General features: G+C 36.9%; 1 protein-coding gene across 1 annotated transcript in view; it reads right to left on the bottom strand.

Moving 5' to 3' along the window:
• The window catches only part of plcg1 (phospholipase C, gamma 1), an 86065-nt gene extending 61678 nt beyond the window's left edge, over positions 1-24387 (bottom strand). Inside the window, 5 exon segments of the mRNA XM_073823799.1 lie at positions 1933-1980; positions 2136-2229; positions 2350-2502; positions 23291-23572; positions 24198-24387. Of these exon segments, the coding sequence (XP_073679900.1) occupies positions 1933-1980; positions 2136-2229; positions 2350-2502; positions 23291-23507 (512 nt within the window). The 5' untranslated portion in view covers positions 23508-23572; positions 24198-24387.
• Positions 24388-24754: the final 367 nt, after the last annotated feature.

The raw sequence follows: 24754 nt of genomic DNA, 5'->3' as shown, positions 1-24754 counted from the left end.
AAGAACTATACTGAAGTGAATACATATAAACATGCTTGTTTTAGACTATACAAAAGTTTGGAGTTAGTAAGATTTAAGCAATAAATATACATTTATTCAGCGAGGATGCATAAAATTAATAAAAACAGTATACTTCAAATAAAAGCTGTTCTTTTGAAGTTTCTATTAATCAAAAATACTTGTATTTGTATTATGTTTTAACAAATATATAAAACAGCACAACTGTTTTCAACCATGATAATAATCCGAAATGTTTCTTGAGCAGCAAATCAGCATAGATTGATTTCTGAAGGATCATGTGACACTGAAGACTGGAGTAATGATGCTGAAAATTCAGCTTTACATCACAGGAATGAATTACGTTTTAACATATATTCACATAGAAATATGCTATTTTAAATTGTAATAATATTTTACAATATTACTGATTTTACTGTATTTTTCAACAAACAAGTTGAGCTTTGGTGAACATTAAATTATACATACATCCACTGTAAGTTAAAACCTACAGCATGTGTGCCATTTAAAATGTTAGGATCAGTAAGATTTTTAATGTTTTTTTAAAGAGGTCTCTCTCATCAAGGGTATTGAACAAATATTAAAACATTATTCCAGTTGAAATTGAAAAGGATCGCACGATCCTTCAGAATTCATTATAATATGCTGATTTATTATCAATGTTTAATACGTTTTAGGTTTTTTTTGGAACCTGTAAAACTTTTTTTTTTTTTTTCAGGATTCTTTGAAGAATAAAAACTTAACAAGAATAGCATTTGTTTAAAATAGTAAAGACGTGTATTATTAGAAAATATTTCTAATCACTTTTTATTAAATTAACACATCCTTGCTGAACAAAAGCATTTATTTCTTTCAAAATAAATAAATAAAACACTGACCCCAAACTTTTGAGCTGTAGTGTGTTACAAAAGCTTTCTATTTTGAATAAATGCTGTTCTTTTTAATGTTTTCATTCATCAAGCAGTACAAATGTTACCAACATTGATAATAAATCAGCATATTAGAATGATTTCTGAAGGATCATGTGACACTGAAGACTGGAGTAATGCTGAAAACCCAGCTTTGATCACAGAAATAAATTATATTTTAAAAGTATATTAAAGCAGAAAACTGATAGTTTAAATTGCAATACTATTTTACAATATTAAAGATTTTACTGTATTTTTTCATCAAAAATCAAGTCCAGCGTTAGTTGAAACATACAGCACACATAAAGCCAATTCACGATCAGTAAGATTTTTAATGTTTTTTAATGCTCTCTTATGCTCATCAAGGGTACTGAAAAAATATTATTACAATTAAAAATGTATTTTCAAATGCAATTAGTTACCGATTTAAAAGCATTAAGTATCTTACTGATCCCAAATCCACATATACACAGAGAGAGAGACATTGTCAGCATGTATAGGTGAAGAGGCAACTTTCCATTGTGAGTGGAAAAGATTATTAATTTCTACTTTGACGTCATTTATTTGATTTAGTCACATGTTTTTTGACAAGCTGGAAATGTCATGTACCTCCACACGACCACCATTTCATCTGAATACAACACCTCACACAATGCTCATGTGTCTTTCAGCCGCTCTTGCTGTATTTACCTTCAGTGTGTGTAGGAGTGAACACACACACACACACACACACACACACACACTCATGTTCTGAGCTTTGTTTCCTGCTGCAGGATGTGCCGTCTCTGAGCTCTATTTACCCAACAGGAGTGTGTGTGTTTGTGTGTGTGTGTGTGTGTGTGTGTGTGTGTGTGTGTGTGTGTGTGTTTGGTCTGATAAGGCCTGGTACCTCTGAGTCAGCTATTTTTACCCTTAAAACACACCTCAACGCAGACACACTGCAAGAAAAGAGCTCAAATATGCAATGGTGTGCTTGAATCCACTGTTACACCGATACGAAACATACCTGTCTTCCCTGTTGCGATCCACTGCGTAAAACTGTTTTCTCAGCCATCTGAGTTCAACCAAAGAAAAAAAGACAATCCAGGTTACTTACAAAGGCCATGCTGACTTGAGGCACTTTTACACTTGACATATGAACCCAGAGCGTAATGGTTTTCCTCAATCAATATCTATAAGGAGGGGTGCACGTGAAAGGTCAAAGGTCACCTTTCTATCTGCAGGGGTGTGGGGGAGCGTAACGTATCGGACACCAGCCAGGTCAAACCCTTCACCCACATGACCATCTCCTCGTCTGAGGTGGCTGCGGTGCACAGACAGAACACCACCAGCATCAATAAACACATGTGTACTGCAACTGTTGTATTGTTTATTTATTGCGTTACGTGTATACAGAAGTGACACCATTAGAGTTATCGCTTACCAGCCAGACTGAGCGCTTTGAGTCGAAACTCAGTGCCGTAGAGGATGACGAAGCAGTGGGCCTGGTCCGGCCGGGCGGTCGAGTCCTCCACATATCGCTCGAAGTCTCGTGACTTCTGGCCCATCCGGATCTCCTTAATCTCCCGAATATCAACTGGAAGAGACAGCAGAGAGTAAATCAAACAAGGAAAATTCAGAACAAGGGTTAAAATGCATTGAAATATGCTGAGATCTTTTACTACAAAACCAAAGAACCAATCATTTTGGTTAGGGATGCACCAACATGAAAATCCTTGGCTGAAGCCGAATTGCCAATTTCTTCACTGTTGCATAAATTAAACAGCCAAAATGTGCCTTTTTACAGTTTTGTCTCGCTTTTCAAAAAATAAACTAATTATAAAACAACAATTTAAAAATATGTACTTAGCACTGAACATTTTTAACTTTCTAGTAGACATTATAGCCTGCGAATTTAAACATTTTTTAAAATGTAAAAGTTTAAAACATTCAATTTTGGCAAATTGAAAATATGCCTAATGGAAACACACTGATTTTGCAAAAACTGCAATATATAATCGCAATTTTTTTTTTTCCCCGCTCACCGGTGGTTTTTCAGGAAATTCGAAAAAAGGAATATTTCGCAGAACTGCAATGGAAACTAGGGATGCACCGAAATGAAAATTCTTGGCCGGAGCCGAAACCAAACAAAATGAAACACTGGGTCGAAGGCCGATTACCGAACATGTTTTTTTTTATTTTATTTCCACCATGTATTTTGACACTTTTTTCACCATTGCATAAATTAAATAGCCAAAATGTGCTTTTTACAGTTTTGTCTTGCTTTTCCAAAAAAAAAAAAACAGACATTATAGCCTACCAACAAAGCACAATTTAACTTAAAATTAATAAGTTAGTAAAATAATATTCTTTGGCCATCTTTAATCCCCTCTTTTTAAATCAGGCATGTGTTTTTAATGTGCAAATAAATGCAGCTTTGCTGAGCAAAGGAGAAAGTTATAAATGTATTAATACAGCTGTTGTAATGATTATTATTTTTGTCTTGCTTTTTATTTTATTTTATTTTACAGAACAACAGTAAAAATACAATGCTAACATTTATGAATGTTGACTTATTTTGGCGGAAGCCCACAAAAAGTACTACTTTTGCTGACAGCAGCAGATTTATGAATTATTCTAATCACAGCGCAGATTTTCCTCACACTTTGGACTTTGAAGGAGCTGGGGCAGCGCTGTCAGAATAAACACAATTTGCGCGTGTATTAGACAACATAACGTGTTCTGTAGTTTATTTACTAATGGTTTAAGGCCATTTGGCGTTTCAATCATCATATAGTAACCAGCAACAACCAGCCCTTTTCTCTTCTCATGGAAGACATGCGATACTAAACAGTCTCTCGCTGTCGGTGCTTGTAATAATGTTTGTGCCTTTCTCGGACAGTTTTAAATGCTTCCACACTGAGCACTTGTTTGCTGCATTAGTGCGCGCCTCCATTTGATCGCATCACATCATCGTTCGGTATAATTTATTCGGCCTTTCCGCTTATTTCGTTTGCCGAACATTCTGTGCGTCCCTAATTGTGGTTTTTATTAACATATTTTTAAAAGGTGTGGTATGTAATATAGACAGCTAGTGGTTGAAATGGGTACTGCAGTCAACTCATGCGGGTTGCCAGATTGAAAACACACAACAGGAACGTGAGCAATTACCAATAGCTGCATTTCCACTACCCTTCGAATTGAGCAAATTGAAAATATGCCTAATGGAAACGCATTGATTTCGCAAAAACATTTTTATGCTCACCGGTGGTTGGAAAAAGGAATATTTCGCAGAACTGCAATGGAAACAAGGGATGCACTGAAATGAAAATTCTTGGCCGAAACCGTAGAAAATGAAACACTGGCCGAAGGCCGATTACCGAACACGTTTTTTTTTTTTTTTTCAGAAAAGTAATGAAAAAAAGGATTTGGTAAAAATAAATCTGTAAACCTCAATTAATTAGACAGGCTTTTATTAAAAAAAACAGAGTATAGAACAATTTAATTGGGAAAAAAAATTTGGAAATAAAACTGATTTCATAGGGCCCTATAATTTTTTTTTAGGGTAATAAAAAAAAATAGATGTAAGTGAACAATAGCCTTTAAAATGACTTAAAAACATAACAGCAATGAGGCAATAATAATTAGTTCAAATAAAGTATCAAAAGCAAGAAATCATATGGTTTTATTGCACAAAACTGTTGAAATACATAATTTATTATAAACAGAGGTTATTGTGAATTCATAATTATGATATTTAAATGGGTTTAATATATAACACAGCCTTGGAAAACAGTCTAATAATGCGTTTCAAGGATTCTTCTTCAGTTTCTGCCAGATACTCGACGCGAGCAAGATGAAATCAAAGATTTGTAAAAATCTAATAGTCGATTAGAATCGACGAATCGCGACAGCCCTCGTAGTTACATCAACAACTATTATTAACCAGACAGAACTCTTTAAATACTTCCTCTAAATGCATCTAAATGCATAAAACCAGACAACAGAGAGTTGTAAAGTCCTGTCAGGGATATTTTGGACATGTGCCGTGCTAATTACCCAATATTCTTTGATGTACCTTAGAGAAGATTATAAATAAGATCATTCAACCCCAAAGTATTACATCTGATACCACTGATGTACATGATTCCACCACAGGACAGGAAGAGCAGCAGCAGAAACTATAAACGCCTCGCATTACTGAGACTCACATGCTGGAATTGAACCTGCACCACCGACATCAGCACCACAAAATCAGATTATTGGGATGATTATTAGATAAGGAAATGAAAAACAGTTCTGTCTCAATATTTCTCAAGGACTTCATTATTACACTTATCTATGTTTATGATGTGGAAGCCAAACATGAACAAAGAAGAAGAACCAAAAAAAAAAAAAAAATTAATAAAAAAAAAAAGTTTGTCAAGACAAACTTCAAGTTGGCTTGAGAAAACTGGACCTGAAAGTTTGAAAAGTTTGAGAAGTTTAACAAGTCAAGTTTGATGGTTTTCAGTCTGAAATAGTTTGAAGTTCAAAGTAGTTTTAAAAGGTTAAAGTTTGAATGTTTTGAAGGCAATACAGACAGATGTTACTAACATAATTAACAAGTTACTAGCATGTTGCTAGCATGGTTAACAAGTTGCAAACTTAACAAGTTACTGACTTAATTCTAGCATGATTAGCAAGTTACTAGCATGTTGTTGGTATGTTGGTATGATGCTAGCACGACTAACAAGTTGCTAGCATGATTATAACATGATTAACAAGCTGCTAGCAAATTGCTAACATGATTAACATGTTACTACCATGTTGCTAGTGTTTAACATGATTAGCAAGCTGTTAACATGATTAACAAGTTACTAGCATGTTGTTAATGTTTCTAGTATGATTAACAAGTTGCTAACATGATTCTAGCATGATTAGCAAGTTACTAGCATGTTTCTGGCATTAAATAGCATGTTATTAACATGTTGTTAACATGTTTCTAGCATAAGCCTGTTGTTAGCATGATTAACAAATTACTAGTATATTTCAAGCATGATTAGCTTGTTACTAGCATGTTGTTAGCATGATAAGCATGCTACTAACATGCAGTTAGCATGATTCTAGCATCATACACATGATACACATTACTAGCATGTTGTTAGCATGGTTAACATGCAGTTAGCACTATTCTAGCATGATAAACATGTTACTAGCATGTTAGCATGAATGAGTTTGAATGTATTATAAATATAGTTGATAGAAGGGCAGTTTGATTGAGTCTCAAGGGATTGTGGGAGTTTTGTCAGTTGGAGTTTGAATAGTGTTGATCATTTGAATATCAGTCAATGTAAGTCTATGGGATTTTTCCCAGATTTAATCGTCATTTTTAGGAAAACCGTAAGTCCGATCAGTTAGAAAAGATACAGCAACTGGAGTCAGATCAGTCTGAAGATCTGGACTGAGTTTGGAGTTTGTAGAGTTAAAGCTCTAGAAGGAGGAGCAGTCAGAAATGTTAGTCTCAGAAGAAGAAGAATATTAAGTTTAAATAGCATTTCAGTAAGATGGCTTTCTCAAACCAACTTAATATCGGGTTCTAGGGCTTTACGCAAGCCTTTAAGTTAAAAAGCTCAAAATTAACTGCAAATTTGCCAAATGAAAAAAAAAGTGGGTTTGATGAGTAAATAAGAGGTTATTTCACTTGTTGGACCACCAGATTTCAACATTATTCAACACGAAGAGGAATAATCTGAATCTCGTAAGTGACGTGACTGAATCAAATCAAAGACAGAAACAAGCTGTGCATTTAAAAAAAAACATCTGTCACAAGACAGTTTCTGTCTGCGAGACATATTTACGGCTGCTAAATTCTCAATTGGTCTATTTGAAGGTGTGGCGAAAGGTTAATTTTGGAGGCAGCCTGTAAGTCTCAGCAGAAAGACACAGAGTCTGTCTCTCTCTCTCTCTGTGTGTGTGTTTGCGCGCAAACACACTCTCTCCTGTTTCTCCTCTTGCTCTTTAACCACACTCATCCTGTGCTGCTCTGACAGAGATGTGTGAGAGATGCAGATGTCATTAAATAAGACACTCAACACCAACTCCATCAAGCTTTTTAGTAACACTCGTTTCCTCATAAAGTCACGTCATTAACAGTGAATTTCAGAGGAACATAGTATAAAATATTCATTTTATTTGTGTTATTCTAAATCTGTGTTATGATAGTTCTGTAGTAACTAATAAAATAAGCAGCAAATTAGGAGTTTATTAGGAAAAGTCATAGTTAATAGCTAGTTAATAGTGAGAATTGGCCTTAAAAATAAAGTGTGACCATTTTTTTTTACCTAAATTTTTCTAATATTTAAAACTAAATTCAATCTGAATTCTGAAAATCATTCATTTAAGGTAAATTAGCAGTTTTAGTTAGGTAAGTAAACAGTAAAGTGTTAAAACTAATCGACAACAGCATTGAACAAATAAAACCACATCCGTTTCACAACACAGACAGTTTAAAAAAAAAAAAAACCTTTTAAAGTTTTCTTCAAACATGTTTTCAAACATTGCTCAAATCTTGATTGTTTTCTGTGCTTGTCATACTTGCAAAATCAGTTCTTACCGCACAAAAATTAACACTTAAATTAAAAGGACAGATTTAAAATTTTGCATTCACATTTTGTGTTAAATACTTCAACTCAGCAAATATAAATTTTAACTTTAAACTGTTTATCATGTTTGTGTTAATTTGAGAGACCTAGCATTGATGCTTTTAGATGCCTGAACAAATATTTATTCTGTAGCAAGATTTTACAACCAAGGCAAACCCTCTCCAGTCATCATCAAACAAACACAAACCAGCATTACAAGCAGCAAAACGTCTCAGTGCTTTAATAAAAAACATTGTAAGTTAGGCCTATTAATTCAAATGATTTCATTTCAATCAACGAATGGATGATATAGAGAAAGTGTGCAAAGAACACAGCATCAACAGAGCTTTTTAAAACTCAGAATCAGTAAACCACTGTCGCAAAATGATTCACTGTTCGAACGCACCAATCAGCTTGTGAATCATTTGATTCGGAACGGGACTTCAAAGCGCGTACGACGAATCATTAGATTCGGAACGGGATTTCAAAGCGCGTAAGGCGTGTCATTTCATTCGGAACGGGATTTCAAAGCGCATAAGGCGAGTCATTTGATTCGGAACGGGATTTCAAAGCGCGTAAGGCGTGTCATTTCATTCGGAACGGGATTTCAAAGCGCGTAAGGCGAGTCATTTGATTCGGAACGGGATTTCAAAGCGCGTAAGGCGAGTCATTTGAATCGGAACGGGATTTCAAAGCGCGTAAGGCGTGTCATTTCATTCGGAACGGGATTTCAAAGCACGTACGACGAGTCATTGGATTCGGAACGGGATTTCAAAGCGCGCACGACGAGTCATTGGATTCGGAACGGGATTTCAAAGTGCGTACGACGAGTCATTGGATTCGGAACGGGATTTCAAAGCGCGTAAGGCGAGTCATTGGATTCGGAACGGGACTTCAAAGCGCGCACGACGAGTCATTGGATTCGGAACGGGACTTCAAAGCGCGTAAGGCGAGTCATTGGATTCGGAACGGGATTTCAAAGCGCGTAAGGCGAGTCATTTGATTCGGAATGGGATTTCAAAGCGCGTACGACGAGTCATTGGATTCGGAACGGGATTTCAAAGCGCGTAAGGCGAGTCATTGGATTCGGAACGGGACTTCAAAGCGCGCACGACGAGTCATTGGATTCGGAACGGGACTTCAAAGCGCGTAAGGCGAGTCATTGGATTCGGAACGGGATTTCAAAGCGCGTAAGGCGAGTCATTTGATTCGGAATGGGATTTCAAAGCGCGTACGACGAGTCATTGGATTCGGAACGGGATTTCAAAGCGCGTAAGGCGAGTCATTGGATTCGGAACGGGACTTCAAAGCGCGCACGACGAGTCATTGGATTCGGAACGGGACTTCAAAGCACGTAAGGCGAGTCATTGGATTCGGAACCGGATTTCAAAGCGCGCACGACGAGTCATTGGATTCGGAACGGGATTTCAAAACACGTACGATGAGTCATTGGATTCGGAACGGGACTTCAGGAACGGGATTTCAAAGCGCGTATGACGAGTCATTTGATTCGGAACGGGATTTCAAAGCGCGCACGACAAGTCATTGGATTCGGAACGGGATTTCAAAGCACGTAAGGCGAGTCATTTGATTCGGAACGGGATTTCAAAGCGCGTAAGGCGAGTCATTTGATTCGGAACGGGATTTCAAAGCGCGTAAGGCGAGTCATTTGATTCGGAACGGGATTTCAAAGCGCGTAAGGCGAGTCATTTGATTCGGAACGGGATTTCAAAGCGCGTAAGGCAAGTCATTTGATTCGGAACGGGGTTTCAAAGCGCGTAAGGCAAGTCATTTGATTCGGAACGGGGTTTCAAAGCGCGTAAGGCAAGTCATTTGATTCGGAACGGGGTTTCAAAGCGCGTAAGGCGAGTCATTTGATTCGGAACGGGATTTCAAAGCGCGTACGACGAGTCATTTGATTCGGAACGGGATTTCAAAGCGCGCACGACAAGTCATTTGATTCGGAACGGGATTTCAAAGCGCGTAAGGCGAGTCATTTGATTCGGAACGGGATTTCAAAGCGCGTACGACGAGTCATTTGATTCGGAACGGGATTTCAAAGCGCGTAAGGCGAGTCATTTGATTCGGAATGGGATTTCAAAGCGCGTACGACGAGTCATTTGATTCGGAACGGGATTTCAAAGCGCGTAAGGCGAGTCATTTGATTCGGAACGGGATTTCAAAGCACGTAAGGCGAGTCATTTGATTCGGAATGGGATTTCAAAGCGCGTACGACGAGTCATTTGATTCGGAACGGGATTTCAAAGCGCGTACGACGAGTCATTGGATTCGGAACGGGATTTCAAAGCGCGTAAGGCGAGTCATTGGATTCGGAACGGGACTTCAAAGCACGTAAGGCGAGTCATTTGAATCGGAACGGGATTTCAAAGCGCGTACGACGAATTATTTTGAATCAATTGGCGTTTGCGCATTAGTCCCACCTACTACCGGAGAAACCGGCAACTCCTAAATGCTGAAGAATTCCTAAGGAAGTCCGTTATTTTGACAGGAAAAAACAACAAAGAATATCGTTTACATGTAGCATGTCAATTCTGCATGGTATATAAAACTCTCTCGTGCTGTATTTTTCTGTATTTGTATTTTTTTTTTTTTGTGGAACATGATCTTTACTTAATATCCTAATGATTTTTGGCATAAAAGAAAAATTGATCAGTTTGACCCATACAATGTATTTTTGGTTATCGCTACAAATATACCCGTGCTACTGTCTAGGGCAGGGGTGTCAAACTCAGTCAGAGAAGGGGCCAAAATTTAAAACACAGTGTAAGTCACGGGCCAAACAGGTTAACATTTTATTGAACAGACTAAAATCACTTTTTGTTTAATCAGAAATCTGAATTTGAACAACCAGAATACTGTAAATATTCTCAATAACACAAATTAAATAATAAAATAATACATTTTATAAAATAAATGTAAAAAAATAATAATAAAATTATTTTGTTCAAATAATTTTCAAAAAGAGGACATTTCAGATATAAACAAGCTTGTGAAAATTGTGCAAATCTTGCAAATAAAACTGTATTTTGATTTCAGGAAAAGGTGCAAAAAAATAAAAATAAATAAATAACACAAATATTTTCTTTTCTTTTTTATGTCATTTTGTCCGTGTGGGATGTATGGCATCCTTTCTTGGCTACAAGTTCATTAATATTTGGGGTTAGGTTCTGAGTGGAGTGGAGGTGTTCATCAGTGAGACGGCTTCTGTGTGCGTTTTTGTTCATCTTCATCAAAGAAAAAAAGTTGCTCACACAAATACGTACTACCAAACATGCAGAGCATTCGAGCAGCTTGCAAGCGAAGTTGAGGCATCGTTTCGGGAATGAAGCTGGGGAACTGTGCGGGCCCCACAGTGTCATACTTTGCCTTGAGTATGCTGTTACACTGGAGTTCTATCAGCTCCATCTGAATGTTTGCTGGTGCTTTTTCAGCGTCAACTGCAAATGGATTACTGAACAGTGCTAAATTAAATTTCTGCGCTTCAAAGTCAAAGAAATGCGGCGTTAGAGGCCTGGCTTGTGATTGTTTGGCAACACGGAAAGTGACAAATTTCCTTGCTGCATCTGAATCTCCCACAGGCGTAGCTTGGCTTGAAAAGCTTTCACTGCATCATGCATGTCCGTGATCACACGGTTCCGTCCCTGCAGCTGGAGGTTTAGTGCTTTAGTTAGATGCTTAGCTATGTCACACAGAAATGCTAACTCGTGTAGCCACTTTTCATCCCGGATAACTGTGGAGTCTTTTCCTTCAGATTCAGATTCATATTTCCTCACGCAACTCAAAAAAAATCTGTTGAGAACTTGTGTGATAGGGTACGTCACCAAGTTCCGACTGTATTTCCTCCAGAAAAGACTGAAATTGGCGGTGATTTAAGGCTCGGGCTCTTATAAAGTTAACTGTCTGTCACAGTGCTCATTACATGTTCCATCTTAAGGGCTTTACCGCACAGCGATTCATGGTGGATAATGCAGTGATAAACTGTCAGCTCACATGTGCAATTCTCCCTCTGCATCTTCTCCCGCATCCTTCCAACTAGTCCACTCTTTTCCCCGCACATTGCGGGCGCTCCGTCAGTCGCCAGTCCCGTGAGTTTGTCCCAGGGCAGTTTCATGTCATTTACACATTTAGATATTTCTTCAAATATGTCTTTTCCTGTGGTTGTGCCATGCATTGACTTAATGCCCAAAGGTTCTTCTGTAACGCATAAGCTGGAGTCCACTCCACGGATGAAGACTGCCAGCTGTGCAGTGTCAGTCGTGTCAGCGCTCTCATCCACAGCAAGGGAGTATGCAATGAAGTCTTTTCCCTTTTCTATCAACTGTCCTTGTAAATCAATGGCAAGATCACACACCCGATCAGCAATGGTATTTCTGCTTAGGCTTACATTTAAAAATGCTTGTTTTTTGTCTGGACACACGACGTCGCACACTTTAACCATGCAGCTCTTCAAAAACTCTCCTTCGGTAAATGGCCGGGCAGATTTTGCGATCTCTTCTGCCACTATATAACTAGCTTTCACGACAGCTTCACTTTGCGATTTTGCTTTTTTAAACATAGTCTGCTGTGACACTAGACTCTTTTTAAGCTCTTCGAGCTTCTGTTGCTTCTGCTGTATGTTGAGGTCTTAGTACTTGTCCTCGTGTTTCGTCTCATTGTGCCGTCTTATGTAGGGATGCTCATATTGACCGTTTAACCGTTAACCGACAGTAATAATTTTAACCGATTATTACTATCAGTTAAACGGTTTAAAGGGTTTTTTTTCTATTCTTTTTTTTTTTTACGTTTGCTGCATGGTGAAAGAAATAATGCTATTTGTAAGTTATCTGTTTACTCACGCGTGTGTGTCGACACGTGCAGTGTGGCTGTACAGACATATTTCACTTCACCTTTACTTAGTAAACAGATGTAGTATATGCAACACAATGGCAAGTGGCGTTATTGGGTTATCAGAGAGTGAATCCGTGAGTGAATGTATTCAAATTCTGAATGGATTATAATCTAGAAAGTGCGCAATAGGCGCTCCCTTTACAATCACTGGAAAGCACTCATCCTAGAGTAGTTCATCGCAATCTCATAAAGTTATTAAAAAGTAATAAAATAACCTTTACACTGCACAATTAATCTCATATTTATATAATGCCAACACTTTCTTTGTTTTAATAAGAGAGTTCGCGAAAGTGTAGAAATCAGCAAAACTGAAACCGGCACTTTGGTTGGTGAGTGGATTGTAACATAGCCTCCTCTGATTGGCCACTGCGATAATCAAATCAACATACCTGTCTGTGATTGGCTATTGCTGAACGCTGTAAAACACACGCTCCTCCACACGCATATGACAGTGGATGGAAGTCCCAAACCGCAAATTGAAAGGGTTTTTGTGATGGTGTTTTTTTCGCGGATCTAAGAGTTAACAGGCAGCGGTCCTGCCTTTCCATACAGCATGTGGACATGTTAAAAACTAGGCACACTGAGGTATTGGCTGGCCTGCTATATATTTTTATGTCCGACGAGAAGAATAAGACCGGTACAGTTCTTCAAAGCGCATAAAAGGATTCAGTGTGTTTTAGTTTTGTCATCTTAATTAGGTAGTTATTTAATTTATACATATTTAATGTAGGCCTATTTATATTATTCTTTTTTTTTTTCATTCAGATTTTCTCTGTTCTCAGAACCGCTGCTGATGCGTGATAATTTAAGTCAATACAGTTTTTGTTGTTGCTCTGTATGCTGCTGTTTGCACGTTAAAATAAAACATTTGCTTGTATTTTTAATGTCATGCACAGATACTCGTGCATTCTATTTTTATTTTAAACTAATTTATTATTCTAATTTTATCAGTTAACGGTTAATGTTCGGATAACGAGCAGCGGTTGTCGGTCAGGAAAATTAACCGAAATGAGCATCCCTAGTCTTATGTTATATTCTTTATTTACGGCCACATTACCACCGCAAACAAGGCATACAGGTTTACCTCCAATGTCAACAAACATATACTCTGCCTCCCAGCGTTGTTGAAAACCCCTGTTTTCAAAGTCTACTTTTCGTTTGGCCATTTCTTTCGGAGATATTTTAAGCACTGAACCATTTATCCGCTGAACACCGACGAGGCTATGACAACAGCGCAGCAGGGAGGAGGGGCTGATGCTGCGATCTGTTGCTTGGTGACTAGAGGTCACGACCGCACGGTAACTTTTGTTGTGCATTATGGGATTTGTATTAATAATATTAATCAGCGGGCCATTAATAATAGACATATGAAATTGTCTCGCGGGCCACATATAATTTTATCGCGGGCCTCGAGTTTGACATGTCTGGTCTAGGGTCACATATCACTCCAAAGTGAACAACTTTTCATTTACCAGTATTTCCAGTTTCCAGCACTGTGATCAGGAGAATATCACAACCAGGATCCTTATGCCTTCATTTCAAACACTTGTCTAGAGCTTCTGATTGACCTTACCACAGATAAATGACAGACATCCTGAACAGCCAATCAAATCACTGCGCTCAGGCACTGGACTTTATCTGTCAAACTCAACTCTGTGACATTTCTGCAAACTCCCAACATTAAAGTAATACTGTGTTTTGTTTGTTCCATTCGCAAAACCAGCCAGTAATACTGAAAAACACAAGCAATAGTTTAGATCAGCAGTGGACCGCATGAACAACTGAACTTTCACCTTTTAAATAATCAGCCAAAAACAAAATCTCAACATCTACAAAGAAAAGGAACAGGGAAACATAATCTGATGGATGATTTTAGAAAGGGGAATACCTAAATAAAATTAGGGGTGGGAGAAAAAAAAAAAACGATTCACATATGAAATCACGATTCTAGCGAATCACACTGACTCAAATTTCCAAAAATCGATTTTATGTTAATAGGCAATAATAATAACTAGAGCTGCAAAATAGTTATTCGCGATTAATCAATTCATAATAAAAGTTTGTTTACATACTATATGTGTGTGTACTGTGTATATTTATTATGTTGATGGATTAGATAGATAAAGAATCGTGATAACTAAACATGCTGCCGATTGTTATTAAAGGGACAGTTCACCCAAAAATGTATGTAAATATATGTAACCCTATGCAAATACATGAAAATTAAAGTTTGTTTTATTTGTATAGTATGTGTATTCGTAATTTTTTTAATAACAAAGATAAAAAAAAAAAAATACTAATTTGGCCTAAACATCTGCCATTCTTTTTTATTTAATATTTTGTTACCTTGTAAGGCTTTGGTTTTAAAATAGGGAAATTAGTTTGGCTGTACTGCTCAGACAACTCGCAAAATAGTAAAACCAACCTGACAAAGAATCGTGATAAAATTGTGATATTTCTGAAAAAAAAAAATCGTGATATCATATTTCGGCCACCCCTACTGGTGCGTCTGAAAAATAGTCAATCGTAAAAAGATTTTTAGTCGAATCGTGACCTCAAGAATCGATATGAATCAAATTGTAAGGTACAGAAAGAATTTTACAATTCTGTGATTTGTTCTCTCCATTAAATACAGCGAATACATACATGTGGACAAATCTAACTTTATTTATTTAAATTTTTTTGGTGTGTATTTGCAATAAAGTAAACTCAGACTGCATCTGGCTCCGACACATGGGTAGATTTCCCCTTGTAATTTAATAATTTTCCCAGTTTCTACCAATATTCTTTGTATTTCAACATAACCGGATACAAACCTTGTGATTTATTCTTTGCTTTGATGATCAAATACATTACGTAACTCATTCCAAAATCAGAAGATACATCAGTGAGCAATCTAACTTGCGATTTCATTTGATCAGATATTGTGTAAGACGTGATTACGTTAATATTTCGAAGCTACTACTTCCTTAAATTATAACAAACCCCCGGTTTCACATACAAGGCTTAAGCCTAGTCCTAGACTAAAGTGTAAGTCAGAGCTGTTTTAGCTGAAAGAAACTGGCACTGTCTGATCTTCAAATATATCAGTGCCTATGTTTTGTCTCAAGATGGGCACCAGTAATATTTTTTTTCAAAGGCATGTTTATAAGAATTACTTAAATGTCCTAATCCTTGTTTAGGCTAAGCCTCGTCTATGAAAGCGGGCCAAAACGTTTTATTAGGGCCTGAGCACCAGTGGTGTGAGGACCCTATTGGAATTACTCTGTTTATTTTTATTATTATTCTTCAAAAGGAATCACATTTTTGAGGGCCTCACTATGCTTGAAAACTCATGAAACTTTGCACACACATCAGAACTGGCAAAAACTGTGGCAAAATGGCTCGATAGCGCCACCTTTACACATTCAGCGGAGTTTCCTTAGAGCTACACTTGACGTACATGCAAGAAATTTGGTACACACATGTAACACACCAATACCTACAAAAAAAGTCTCTTGGAGCAAAATCCGAAACACAACAGGAAGTCAGTTATTTTTAATTTTCTCAGCAAATGATTTTGTATATAAATTTTAGTATTTTATATATATTATAAATTGTCAAATTTTTGCCATTTTCAGGCGTCATACTTCAACAAACTCCTCCTAGAGAATTAATGAGATCAACACCAAATTTAGTCAGTCTAATCTAAAGGCCCATGTGACGTTAAATTACGAAGATCTAGAGTTTTCGTCGGAGGGTGTGTCTATGGCGGCCTGACGATTTCGATGCTTCGCCATGAAATAGGAAGTTGTTATAACTCAGGCATACAATGGCCGATCTGCCCCAAACTTCACATGTGTGATAACACTCCTGACCTGAAGACATCTACATGCCCATATTCAGTTATAGTCATAGCGCCACCTGCTGGCAACAGGAAGTGACATGTTTTATGCTGTAACAAACACCTCCTAGAGATTTAATGATATCAACATTATACTTGGTCAGTCTATTCTAAAGGCCTTAGCGATGTTAAATTGTGAAGATTGAGTTTTCATTGAACACATTTTGATGTTTCGCCATAGAAACAGAAGTTGTTATAACTCAGCCATAAAATGCCCGATCTGCTTCAAACTTCACGTTCAATAAGAGTCCTGGCCTGAGCACATCTGACGTCCAATATTCTCTCATAATCACAGTGCCACCTGTTGGCAACAGGGAAAGACTTGTTTTGCATTAAATTAAACATGCATTGTCCAATCTGCAACAAACTTCACAGGTTTGGTAAGAGCCCTGACCTGAAGACACCTAAAGGCCAATATTCAGATATAATCAACAAGGCCTGTCTGAGATGGGTTTCAGAAGTGGGTGTGGCAAAATGGCTCAATAGCGCCACCTTTACACGTTCAGAGCTGAGCTTCACGTACACGCACGAAAATCGGTACACACACGTAACACACCAATACCTACAAAAAAGTCTCCTGGTACCAAATCCATAACCCAACAGGAAGTCGGTTATTTTTTATTTTCTCAGCAAATTTGTCATTTTTGCCATTTTCAGGTGTCGTACTTGAACAAACTGCTTCTAGAGATTTATTCCGATCAACACCAAATTTGGTCAGTCTAATCTAAAGGCCCATGTGACGTTAAATTACGAAGATTTAGAGTTTTTGTTGGAGGGCGTGTCCATGGCGGCCTGACAAATTTCGATACTTCGCCATGAAACAGGAAGTTATTAATGTATAACTCAGCCATAAAATGTCCAATCTGCCTCAAACTTCACACGTTCGATAAAAGTCCATGCCTGAAGACATCTAAAGCCCAATATTCAGTTATAATCATAGCGCCACCTGTTGGCAGCGGGATATGCCATGTCTTACACTAACATAAATATGATCTTCAATCTGCACCAAACTTCATGTTTGATAAAAGTACTGGCTTGAACATCTACATTTCAATAATCAGTTATAGGCATAATGCCACCAGCTGGCAGCAGGAAGTTTGGCACATATAAACGACTTTGACATATTTCTCCTATATTCACTATATTAAAAGCATACCATTCGCCGTTTTCCTAAAGCCACCGGTCGGCATTGAGCCTGGGTGCAAGGGCCATTTCATCGCTCGCTGCTTGCAGCTTTAATTTCATTTATGTTTGCAGGATGTTTCGTCTGCTACAATGAGCCTTAAGTCAAAAGATCAAGGTATATCTCCAAGTCAGAACATTTAAACTCAAGGAAACACTTCTGAAACGACCACTAAAGACAGACCCAAATCCACATGAACTAGCATTCTCCGATAAACTCGACTCATCAGAATTTACAAGAACAAAGTCCTTGCGTAACATCCAACATATGACCTCAGATACCAGTGTCCATATTTGCTCCATCTGTTTCTTTTTATATGATAAAGTTGGGGAGTACAAACACAACAGTCCTGCGGAGGAAGCCCCTCTCTAAGACTCTCTCTCACACACACACCCACACACAGGACAAAGGCGGTTGGCCTGAGATAGGAGCTCAGGCTGGGTGCAAGAGAACCGCTTGACAATTCCAAACAGGGCAGCAGGAAACACAAGACTGCACGGCACAACCGAGAGTCTTCCTGTCTCACAAACACACAACCAATGCGCACACACACACCTTAAGAGAGTTTTACCACAGGAACATCCAGGAAAATCCACCAAAATGAATATCTGAGAGCTCACACACTTCAAAAGCGCAGTTTGCCCAAACACGCGAACATAACTTTGGTTACAGACTACAGAGAGCTTTTATTAACAGCTGATATCTGAGCATGAAGTGGCGCGTTGTGGGAAAGTTTTGGTGTAGATCCATCTCGGCTTACAAACCAACCGAAACATTCATAAGTGAGCTGATAAGGAGCGGCTCACTGATTATCAGTCAAAATAAAGAAACGTATTAGCACGATCACTTGAGCATAGAGACCGAACCAAGCGCATCTGAACTCGATGTGCAAGTTCAAATCTAGACGTCACCTTGGCGCAGTCTGCCAACAAAGACTTTATGCAAATAGAAAACGCTCTAAATGGTTTTAACTGGTCCATACAGTCAGACAGCATTCCAAAACACCTACTGTTTCATTTTGATATTTGTAAAAACCTGTCACTCACATTGTGCCGTTAAGTTGCTTTGAAAACATAAGGATGTGGGTTAAATGCCACATGATGTCTGGGAAGACAAAAATAAATGTCTGCGAATGTATACTCTCAGGATGAGTCCAAAAACAAGTGACGAACAGGCAGAGCTGGGTAGATTACTTACAAATTGTAATCCGTTACTGATTGAAAATCACATGACAAAAAATACGGTTAGTAACGTAATCCATTACATTAGACATGTTAGGTAATGTAATCAGATTACTTTTAGATTACTTTTGACCAAACTAGTTTATCATATTGATTTAAATAGGATAATCTTGCACCATATTGACATAAAATACAAAGAGAAAGAAAATATATTCCATTTGTTGTTGTTAACAACATAAAGTGCATTAAACCTTACAAACTGGAGTTTGTGGAAGAACTGCTGGGGGTTTATGGGTTTAAAGAAAAGCTAATAATTAAATCATAAAAAATGTTAAGTTAAAAATCAATCAAAACAATAAAAAAATAATTAAATTACACATTTTATTTGTTTACCTGCATGTCATCTGACCATAACCAATGTCAGAGGACCAATGAACATGCAAATGTGATAAGTAATTATTAAAATATATATTTCTTTAAGTCTCAGGGGTACTTCAAGTAAATATTTTAGGTGAAAGAGGATCAGGTGTAGGGCTGTGCAATTAATCGCAATCGCAAAAAAATCGCGATTTAAGCACATGCGATTTCTAAACCGCACAAGGCTGCGATTTTATCTATCCCCCCAACAGCACCCTCGCCCCCCTTGAACGTCAAGTTCATTTTATTTTCGATATAGCGCCACATCACAATAGAAGTCATTTAAGGTTATCTTTCCTATAGAACAGGTCTATACATAGTTCTTTTATTAAACATACTAAATTGCCTTATGTTATTTATCTTATTTACACTAAGGCATGTCATTTCTGTCTCTTCATGGTCGCGTGATTACAATGTCTCTCCTCCAAGAAAACACGGACTGGATCGCGGACTCCATTCATAAAAACCTAATCTACTATAGCGCGGAATGCCACGTAATTCGTCGATTTTTGGATTAATAAATCAAAAGTTGGTCTGTCACTTAATTCAAATCGCGATATGGACTAGTGTCTGTGAAAACTGAAATGCAAAAGACCGTTTTAATATGAATCCTGCATGTTCCGTTTGCTTCTGTATGTATGAATGGCAGAGACGCGTTTTATTTCTTTACTACATGCAGACTGAAGCACACGTGACGCTCCCGCTAATTTTTGGCATTTGGATCTCACATGAACAGATAAACTCAATCGCCAAATCGCTGCTGTGAGTTTCACTTTTACCGTTTCATTTGAGAAAACTAGCATCACATACACAGAGAAACTTCACTGCAACCTGTCAAAATAAAAGTACGGTTTAACATGTAACAGAACAATATTAGTCCTGTATTACTTTTGTACAGTATAATGTAGGTGTTTATATATTCCTATTTAAATAATTTACATAAAACAATATATATGATAAAAAAATATTACAACAAGATTAACCACTTAATTATTATTTAAACGTTTTAAACTGAATATAATTTTTCTTACACGCATTGATTTTATCAGTAAATTTTTGTTTGTTTGACAAAAATTAAAAGGTTTTATTTTTCATTTGATTAAAAATAAATAAATGTTTATGCTTTTTCATTATCAGAAAAATTAAAACACATAAGAATTTCTAAAAAAAAAAAAAAAAAAAAGCAAAAGATTTTAGAACCCTCAAAATGTTAAAGTTTAGAGTTTTGGACTTATTTTTCCACTGAAATGAATGTATTCATTATTGCATAAAGTAGGCTAAAGTACCGGGAAAAAAGTAAAATGGCTTATTTATTTTATGTTGTCTGTTTTAAAGACAATTTTACTACAGTTTTGTTTATTAAACTTAATACAATGTTATTTCATGGTGAAATGTTTTATGCACTTCTTGTGCACTGAATACATTTAGAATGTATGTATGTAGCTTGTTTGAAAAAGCAAAAGAAATAAATAAATAAAAATCGCAAATAAAATCGCAATCGCAATATTCGTTCAAAAAATCGCAATATGATTATTTTGTCCATATTGCACAGCCCTAATCAGGTGACAAACATTTTTGCGCATTTAAGGTGTTTGAAAGACAAAAGCCTTCTGAAGACATAGAAATACATGGTTAAACAACCTACTGAGTGATAAAAATAAATGTGTTCATTAGAAGTTGATGCAATGCTGAAACACTTCCTTAAAAATTAAATGATTTTTGTAAATCCAGTGGTCAAATGCTGTTTCGCCACTTGAATAATGACTTTGAATGTCCACAAAACTTAAAGACGAAATTATGAATAAATATGTAATCATGTAATCAGTTACTACTGACGTAACCAAAACTACACTAGCCCAAATATCTAAAAATTCTTGAATCAAGAAGGATTTTCTAGACAAGTAAAAATTATTTTCTTGTTTTCAGAAAAAACTAGTCAAAATTAAGTGCGTTTTTGCTTAAAAGAAGCAAAATAATCTGCCAATGGGGTAAGCACAAAAATATTATTTCAAACAGAAAACAATTAATTTTGACTTAATATTTTTGACTTGTCTAGAAAACCCTTCTTTGTAGATATTTTGGCTGGAAACCAGACAAAAAAACAAATCTAAGTAGGAAAAGCATTTTTTGCAGTGTATACCCCAGTTAAAAGTACCATGCAAATATCAAATAAACCTATAAACTCCCTACTCTCAGACCTTACATCTCTTCTGACTAGAAATGTACCAAAGTTATAGCAAATGAGATTATTTTGCCAAAACAAAAATTGTAATTTCAGCTGAAACTATTGAGCAAAACTTCTCAAAACACGCTTTTCCGACAGCGTCAACATGAGGTAAAACACATCAGATGTGTGAACGGACTTTACCATGACTAGAAACAATAGCAGACCCAATTTCTCAAGCTTTGTTTTCATTTACAGACTAAATTAAAACTTTTATTTCAGTTCACAAATAATCACGACTTTTAACCAATGAATTGATCATTACTGGATATTTTTTTAAAACATTTGTAGAGACCATGGACCATAAAACTACTCATAAGGGTCACATTTTTGAAACTGAGATTTATACAAAATCTGAAAGATAATAAATAAGCTTTTCATTGATGCACGGTTTGTTAGGATAGGACAGAGATACTATTTGAAAATCCAGAATCTGGCGATGCAACAATCAAAATATTGAGAAAATCGCCTTTAAAGTTGTACAAATGAACTTCTTAGCAATGCATATTACAAATCAAAAATTAAGTTGATACATTTATAGTATAAAAGAAAAAAATTGAGAATTTTCATTCATACTATGCATTTTTGGCAAGTGCTACTTAGGTCCAGAATCACATTTAAGCAGATATTTTAGAATTTTATTATTTTCATTACTGTCCCAGATTTGGAATTACAATTTTAAACTGTTGATACGTACATATGCTTCATAACACGCAATTAAATCAACCCATTCACACCTAAATATCGAATACTTCATCAACCTCACATGCCAAACACACACTGTTTGTTTTATCCTCACAAACAGCAGAGCTGCTCTACTAAACGTCTGATTTAAGAAAGTCACATATAACTTCACACGCACAATTACACCTCGGTGAGGCTCATTGGGTGTTTTTTTGTAGATATCCAGTTTGTAGAGACTGCTTCAAAAAGATTCAATATGTGACCCTGGACTACAAAACCAGTCATAAGGCTCAATTTTTTGAAACTGACATTTATACAAAATCTAAAAACTAATAAATAAGCTTTCCATTGATGCATGGTTTGTTAGGATAGGAAAATATTTGTCTGAGATACAACTGTTTGAAAATCTAGAATCTGATGATGCAACAATCAAAATATTGAAAAAAAAAAAAAAATGAAAAAAAAAAAAAATTGCCTTTGAAGTTGTCCGAATGAACTTCTTAGCAATGCATATTACCAATCAAAAATTAAGTTTTGATATATTTACGGTAGAAAAGAAAAATCGATGATTTTGATTCATACTATGCAATTTTGGCAAGTGTTACTTTGGTCCATAGTCACATTTTTAAGCAGATATTTTAATATTTTATTCATTTTCATTACTGTCCCAGATTTGGAACTACAATTTTAAAGTGTTGATGTGTACATATGCTTCGTAACACGCAATTAAAGCCAATTATTAAACCTACTCACATCTAAATATCAATTAAACACACACTGTTTGTTTTATCCTCACAAACAGCAGAGCTGCTCTACTAAACGTCAGATTTAAGAAAGTCACATATAACTTCAGACGCACAATTACACCTCGGTGAGGCTCATTGGGTGTTTTTTTTTTTTTCTGTTTAGTGTGGCTGGTGCATCCGGAGCAAAGCGCAGCTGTGTGTAAGACATCCCGCCGCAGGAAAACAGCAGCGCAGATGGGCCTGCCCTACAATCAGCCCTAAGACGAGCAGCATACTACTGTTAAACCTGTTAGCGCTCGGCCAAAACAAAAAGCATGAGCATGAAATCCCTGAGAATATAAATCAATAGAAGTACTTATGAGAAACCATCATAATGTGCATGAACCACTTTTCAAACCATATTTATTAACAGCCAATGACCCATTCAAAACCAAAACTGTGGTTGTGAATTATTCAAATCTCACACCAGCTACTCTTTTCTGAACCCATAGTGCCAAGCACTGATTTAAACACCCAAAAAGCAAGGCGCAACTTACTCTCGCCCTCGATTTTATCCGTCCCCCTGGTCCAGATAATCTGCCTGGTCTCGAGTTTGACTTGAAACGTCCTTCTCTCCGGCCTTTGAGACTTTTTGGAGTAAAAGAGCGTCAATACGGTGCCCAACTCCAGATCCCGGTAGAGATTGTTCACCTCGGTGTCGCTCAGCGTCCAGGGTACAGGTCCATTGGAGGAGAAGCCCGCGGTCGCAGCCATTTCCCCTGTTTGTTCTTCAGTTCCTTTCCGAATAATTCACAGCCTCCCGGGCCTGACGAGGACACCTATGAAAATAAGGAAGAAAAGGCATTAGAAAAATCACAAAACAACACTGAGACTTACAGTAGTAGAGGTGTACGCAGCAGATACATCAATTACGAAAACACACACAGACAGAGGCCTGCTGTAAGATGCATCCACATGTGTCCATTTAACTTGGACTTTTGGTGATTTTATAGACAGATTAGGCTAAACTAGACTAGACAGATGTTATATGGTGAATAGGTGAATGTCTGATACATATTGATAATTAGTGCATGAAATGCATTATTATTATTCTAACAAAAATAATAACATATGAACGAACAGAGATCACAAGAATCATTCCTCAAAAAACAAACAAAAAAAACAATAGGCTTTAATCTGAAGTGAAGAGTAAATCAGATTAAAGAGTTGATCTAATGTTAATAAACAATCAATAAAACCACTTTATATAGATGCAACCAATGCAAACAAACAAACAAAAAATCTGATCTTGATTAACAATTTAATAATAAAACACATTCCTCATCGCTTTTAACACACCGATACCACACGAAAGGTTATCCGTGAGATGTAACAGCAAGATCGGAGCGTGTAGCGTTATATCGTTTGCACTGATAATAATAACACAGGTCTGTTTTGTCTTACCGTGTATGGATGCAGCTGGCTCTCTGGGACTCAGTAAAAGCAGAAACACAAGATCCAGTCTGTCCGCAATCTCAGCAGCGCTCATGTCGTCCTGTGCTCATGATCAGACGCGGGTTTGGCGGATCTGAGCGGCGGCCGCGGCGGTGTGATCGAGCCGAGTGTGAGATCTGCTCTCCGCCATGAGTTGATGTGTGAGAGCCCTTCCCCCATCAGCCGATCCCTACAGCACAGCACAGCACACGGCCTCTTAAAGACACAGCGCCGCTCTTCAGCCACCGCTGGGTGCGGAATGGAACACTAGCGCACTGTGGACTGTTGTGTGCTAACTGTGTCAAATAGTATGCATTATGGCTGGTTTCGAATAGACTACTACTACAATGCCATACTTAGTATTGCATACTTAGAATTTTCTGTATTAATTGGACATTTGGAATACATTACCAGTGTAAAAAAGTGCACTACATACTATTTTTTGTGGGAAAAAAAAAAAAAAAAAAAAAAAAAAAAATATATATATATATATATATATATATATATATATATATATATATATATAT

Source organism: Garra rufa, chromosome 18, assembly GCF_049309525.1.
Source record: "Garra rufa chromosome 18, GarRuf1.0, whole genome shotgun sequence".
Taxonomy (NCBI): domain Eukaryota; kingdom Metazoa; phylum Chordata; class Actinopteri; order Cypriniformes; family Cyprinidae; genus Garra; species Garra rufa.
This window is presented reverse-complemented; position numbering and strand designations above follow the sequence as displayed.